The 6000-nt window shown below is 44.2% G+C and overlaps 1 protein-coding gene across 1 annotated transcript in view; it reads left to right on the forward strand.

Moving 5' to 3' along the window:
• TRAF5 (TNF receptor associated factor 5) overlaps positions 1 to 6000 on the forward strand; it is a 43000-nt gene extending 37000 nt beyond the window's left edge. Inside the window, exons 9-11 of the mRNA XM_004578670.2 lie at positions 185 to 325; positions 1984 to 2152; positions 3470 to 6000. Of these exons, the coding sequence (XP_004578727.1) occupies positions 185 to 325; positions 1984 to 2152; positions 3470 to 4047 (888 nt within the window). The 3' untranslated portion in view covers positions 4048 to 6000. The remainder of the gene's footprint in view (positions 1 to 184; positions 326 to 1983; positions 2153 to 3469) is intronic.

A 6000-nucleotide genomic window follows, 5' to 3' on the forward strand; every position in this document is an offset into this window, starting at 1 on the left:
GGCAGCTTCTCTGGATCTGGTATTTTCGGTGCACCTGCAGATATTTCACTAGAATTATATAGGAATCTGCTTGCAAACATTTTCCTAGAAACCCCCTTGAGATGCTTTACCCGCCAAGGCAGGGCTCACTTCTGTGCGTGCACTGTGGTGATCTCATTGTTCCTTCTCTACATTCTGTTGTTAGATTTCTGAGTTGTATAAGAGCCTGGAGCAGAAAGAAAGTAAAATCCAGCAGCTAGCAGAAACGGTGAAGAAATTTGAAAAGGAGTTTAAGCAGTTTTCACAGTTGTTTGGTAAAAATGGAAGCTTCCTCTCCAACGTCCAGGTGAGAAGTGGCCTTTCTCATCAAAGCTAGGATCTACTTGCAGTTGGCAGTAGGGAGTTTTCTTTGATTTTATAAAATGGACATAATTGCAAATATATAGAAAAGCTATAAGGATAAGTCGGTGCAAAGAATACCAGTGTATCCTCCCCCAGATTTACCCATTGTCAGCATTTGGTGCCACGTGAGTGTAAGTGTGTGTTTTTGCTGAACCACTGCAGTCCACGGCACGGATTTCAGTCCTTTGCCTCTGCACACGTAGGTGTGTGTTGCCTAAGATGACCTTATACATTTAACAATGCCAGCGATTCTAATGCTGATCTCAAACTTTCACATAATTTATGGAAATCAGGGTTTTAATTAACAGGGGGTTAGTTTTACTTTCAGATTCATTGAGTGCATCTGTAGTTCTGCATTTTGTAGCCAAAAAATAAGACTGTTTATTGTTTTAAAAGGAAAATACTTTAAACATCACTAAAAGGTGGCAAGGACTTACTTTGTAAACCGCGAACATTAAATAATCATAAATAAATTCCTGATGAATAATGTATCATGATTGTAAAATGTATAGTGAGAAAGATTTCAAGACATGTGGTGTGGGCAACATATTTGAAATTTAGATTAATCCAGGTAATTTAGTAATTCAGGCCATATAATTTCCTTGTTTGGTCAATTCATTTTGTGTGTGTGTGTATATATATTTGTGTGTGTGTGTGTGTATATATAAAATGTATAGTTGTTTATGTATAGCTGACTATGTATATCCAGGAAGAAAAGCTATCATATGAGGGCACCTCAAAAACCAAATGAAAAATTAAATTAAATGATAAGCTTATTTTGGTACAAAAAACACTTTGAAAATCCATGCACATAAGGAGTCCTCAAAAAGTTCGTGGAAATGTGCACAATGAAAGAGTTGTATGATTTCAAGAATTTTAGCAACCAAAATTAATGTATCTTTTCTTTTTTAATTTTAGATGATGCTTAGATAGTTGATCAGGGTGGAAGGATCAAAAGTTAGGGAAAAGTGGATGTTATTACAACTTTCCAATTTTCTATTTCTTCTTCCTGTTTTTTGCGGGAAGCAGGGAGATAACTAGAGAAGCTGCACCCAGAAAGTTAATGTATTTTAATTCCATTTCCCATGAAATTTTGATCTTGGATGTTACCCTCTCAACTCTGAGCTTTTTCTAATAAAAAGACCAGCCAGTGAGCAGGAAGGCCCTTGGGGCAAGCTGGAACCCCCTAAGAGGGCCACGGCAAGGTTAGGCCTGTGATGTCTGTCACCCACCTGTCACATGTGCTCAGACCTGAACAGGTGAATCTGTTATTGCAACAGAGCAGGGATGGATAAGAGCAGCTTCAGAGAAGAGAAGCAAGTGATAAGGCAAGAAGAACGTCAGCCAGAGAATAGATACATCAAGATAGAGGTCCAAGTGAAGAAAACTAGAGCAAGAGGTTAAAATCAGATAAAGACAAGTCCAAACATTTCGAACAAGAGCAACAAAGGACCTGCACCGTCCTCATTGATTTTCCCATCCTGGATATATACTTTCCATTGATTACATGTGAAATGTTTTGAGTTGAAAAACTAATCTCAATGAATTACTAAAATGCCTTTTATAATTTTTTTGACATTATAATTGTTTTGGTACTGAAAGGTTCTTACCAGTCACATTGACAAGTCCACTTGGATGGAAGCTCAGGTGCGTCAATTATTACAAATGGTTAACCAGCAACAAAACAAATTTGACCTGAGACCGTTGGTGGAAGCCATTGACACAGTGAAGCAGAAGATAACCCTGCTAGAAGCCCATGACCAAAGATTAGGTACGTCTGACATTTTGCTTGTCTCTTGGTGACTCGGGAGTCTGCACGTGTCTATGAAGCCAGCAAACACCTGGCCAATGGAGCATCACTTCTCTCCAGAATGAATAATGGCTGAAATTGTTTTCGAAAAAACAGCAGAAGTCTGGCTGCTCTGGCAGGTTGGGGGTGGAGGAGGCTGAGGGAGGGTCTTGATCCAGGGCTAGAGACAGGTCAGGAAATTCTGAGAAAGGGGAGTGGAAACTTTTTCTTTTTAAGATTTATTCATTTTTCAGCCCGGCACCGTGGCCTAGCAGCTAAAGTCCTCACCTTGAATGCGCCGGGATCCCATACAAGCGCTGGTTCTAATCCCCGCAGCTCCACTTCCCATACAGCTCCCTGCTTGTGGCCTGGGAAAGCAGTCGAGGACGGCCCAAAGCTTTGGGATCCTGCACCATGTGGGGGACCTGGAGGAAGTTGCTGGTTCCTGGCTGCGGATCGGCGCAGCACCAGCCATTTTCATCACTTGGGGAGTGAATCATCGGATGGAAGATCTTCCTCTCTATCTCTGCTTCTCTGTATATCTGACTTTGCAATAGTTTGAAAGGCATAGTTACAGAAAGAAGGAGAGACAAAGAGAAAGATCTTTCATTCCCTGATTTACTCTCCAAGTGGCTGCAAAAACCAGGAGCCAGGAGCCAATCTGAAGCCAGGAGCCAGGAGCCAGGAGCTTCTTTTGGGTCTCCCACACAGGTACAGGGTCCCAAAGCTTTGGGCTATCTTCTACTGCTTTTTTAGGCCACAAACAGAGCTGGAAGGGAAGTGGAGCAGCTGGGACACAAACCAATACCCATATGGGATCCTGGCACATACAAGGCGAGGATTTAGCCACTAAGCTATTGTGCTGGGCCCAAGGAGTGAAAACTTTTAAGCAGAGGGGTAAATAATAAGAAAGCTAAAGGAAGAGTGCAGTGGAATCCATTATTTGAGATATGAAAAAAATGTATGTTTCAGTATTTAAAAGCATTCTGGTTGGAAAACCATAGGTCTCCTCCTGCTGTTCCCACTCGGTGAGTCCTGTGTGTTTTCCCTTTCTGTGCTTGAGGGCCCTCCTCTTTGAGTACTCCTTCGAGCTGCCTTGATGCCAGCTTGCCAAGTCACGATATTCACTGAGTCAGTGGCACCAGCAGATGCAGTCTAGTCTGTCCGTGGACACTGAATTCGGTTCATCTTTAGGACGTCAGAATTGTGTGGGATCTCTTCACGCAATGAAATCCCACCAGGGGAAAACCGTGTGGACACATCTCCAGGCTCGTGAGATCTCATTTTCTTGTCTCGCAGTTGTTTTAGAAGGGGAGACCAGTAAACACGATGCCCACATTAATATCCACAAAGCCCAGCTGAATAAGAATGAAGAGCGCTTCAAGCTCCTGGAGGGTGCCTGCTACAACGGGAAGCTCATCTGGAAGGTGACTGACTACAGGAGGAAGAAGAAGGAGGCAGTGGACGGGCACACAGTGTCCATCTTCAGCCAGCCCTTCTACACCAGCCGCTGTGGCTACCGGCTGTGTGCCAGAGCATACCTGAACGGGGACGGGTCCGGCAAGGGGACTCACCTGTCTCTGTACTTTGTGGTGATGCGTGGGGAGTTTGACTCACTGTTGCAGTGGCCGTTCAGGCAGAGGGTGACCTTGATGCTCTTGGACCAGAGTGGCCAAAAAAACCACATTATGGAGACCTTCAAAGCTGACCCCAACAGCAGCAGCTTTAAAAGACCTGATGGGGAAATGAACATTGCCACTGGCTGTCCCCGCTTTGTGGCTCACTCCACTTTGGAGCATGCCAAGAACACCTACATCAAAGATGACACCTTGTTCTTCAAAGTGGCCGTCGACTTAACTGACCTGGAAGACCTGTAGCTCCTGTTTGTAGGGGGAGAAAAGGGAGCTTGTATCCAGAACCATGGATACACTGGATTCTCCCGTTGACCTGGTTTAGACTCAGTGCACACTTGTATTTGGCTTTTTTGCCCTTATGATTAGAAATCAGTTTAAGACTTCAGAAGGGCTTTAGAAATGTCTTCTAACATTTTCCTCTGCCCCAATCTGAAACTTAACCCTTAGTATCTTGTTATTTATATATTTTGGTGTCATGGAAAGTGGTGAGTTTCTTGACAGCAGGGGCTGGGACACCGTCTTTCACTGGTGCTCCGCACAGTATCTCGGGCGCTGGGTAAGAGTACATGTTACTGGGGACACGGAGGTTGTAGAATTCCCAACTGAAAATGCTCTGGTATTTCGTTGTTTGGCTTGATGATTCTGGACTGAGCGAAGTCATCTTTTACAAGTTAGGCTGTTCCAGTTAAGTAGGAGGCAGTGCAGTCACTGAGACAATATGCCTGGTTGGGGCCACATTTTTGTTATTGTTGTTCTTGTTAGCTGTTAAATTACCATACCTCTAAGGTGTTACATCCAGCAAACTGAAGTTTAGATTTTGCTAACTCCAACCATGTCAAAACCTGTTTTCAAAGATTAGCAGTGGTCAGGGTATAGCAGTTCCATAAGACTTAATGGAATAAATGTGCATATACATACATGTGCACAAATAGGTTGAAGGTGCTTGTTAATAACAGTAAATTAAGAGGAATATGGGCAGAATTTAGTGTATGATAGAGAAAACAGCATAAATGAACAAAGGGACCGTAAAACCACCTAGGAAGAGAACCATTACAATTTCATACAGGTATCAGAGGTACTCCCATTCCAAAACTGATCGCTCTAAGCAATGTCTCCTATTTTTTGTTGTTGTTTTTAAAGATGTATTTATTTGAAGGGCACTGTGACACAGGGAGGGAGAAATAGAGAAAGAGTGTTTCATTCATTGGGTCACCCCCACCCCAAATGACTGCAGCAGCTAAGTGTGGTTCAGGCCAAAGCCAGGAGCCTAGAACTCCACGGGGGCCTACCACAGGGTGACGGGGCCCAAGCAGTTGGGCCGTCTTCTGTGGCCTTCCCAGGCATTTAAGTATAGAGCTAGGTCACAGGTGGAACAGCCGGAACTTGAACGTGGTCTGATGTTAGATGCTGACTTTGTAGGTAGCAGCTTGACCTGCCAATGCCAACTGCTCTCCTCTTTCTGAGAGACATTTTGAATTCATAAGCTGGTCTGAAAATGGGCATTTTCAGGTTTGTTGCCAGAGTCCTGAGTACATGTGAAGAACAAAAATAGATCCTGTTCTAATTGTCTGGACGGGTCCAAGGGTGTGTGGGCAGTCAAGACGAGGGCCTAAGGCTCTGAGAAGCCTGAGCTGAATAATAGACAGAAAGCCAAAAAACACCAACTTTTCCAGAGACCTTATGCCCCATTATGCCATATGCCACTGTTCACGAGTGACCCGACACCCCTGAACATGCCATGATGGGTCATGGTTCAAGGGCCACTGTAGAGTGGCTCCATGGGGTCACAATCATGTCCCTAGTTTAGAAGCAGCATGGGGTGTGGGAGTGGCTTCTAAGATGGACAGCAGCCTTCTTCTCTTGGGGTGGACTCTCCAGGGCATACAGTCTGAGACCACGGGAATCATGTCGAGCATTGGATACAGAGGTGCAGTGCACAGTGGACACATACCGCCAGGGCCGTGCTGGAGCTGCTGGTGGACTCGGTTGCACAGTTGGAGGTCTACATGCCAGTGCAGACCAACTCAGCAAGCAGAACTCCAGCCTACATGGCCACACGTTCTCTGTGTTTCTCGTCATGTTCAAGGTCACTCTTTATGTTCTCCTTTGAGTGGAAGATCATATTGTTGTAATGAGTCTTTAGGTTTTGATTTTTTTTAAATGGACCTGTCAAAATAAAGACTGTGTTTTAACCAA

This window comes from Ochotona princeps, chromosome 10 (genome assembly GCF_030435755.1).
Source record: "Ochotona princeps isolate mOchPri1 chromosome 10, mOchPri1.hap1, whole genome shotgun sequence".
In the NCBI taxonomy this organism is placed as follows: Eukaryota; Metazoa; Chordata; class Mammalia; order Lagomorpha; family Ochotonidae; genus Ochotona; species Ochotona princeps.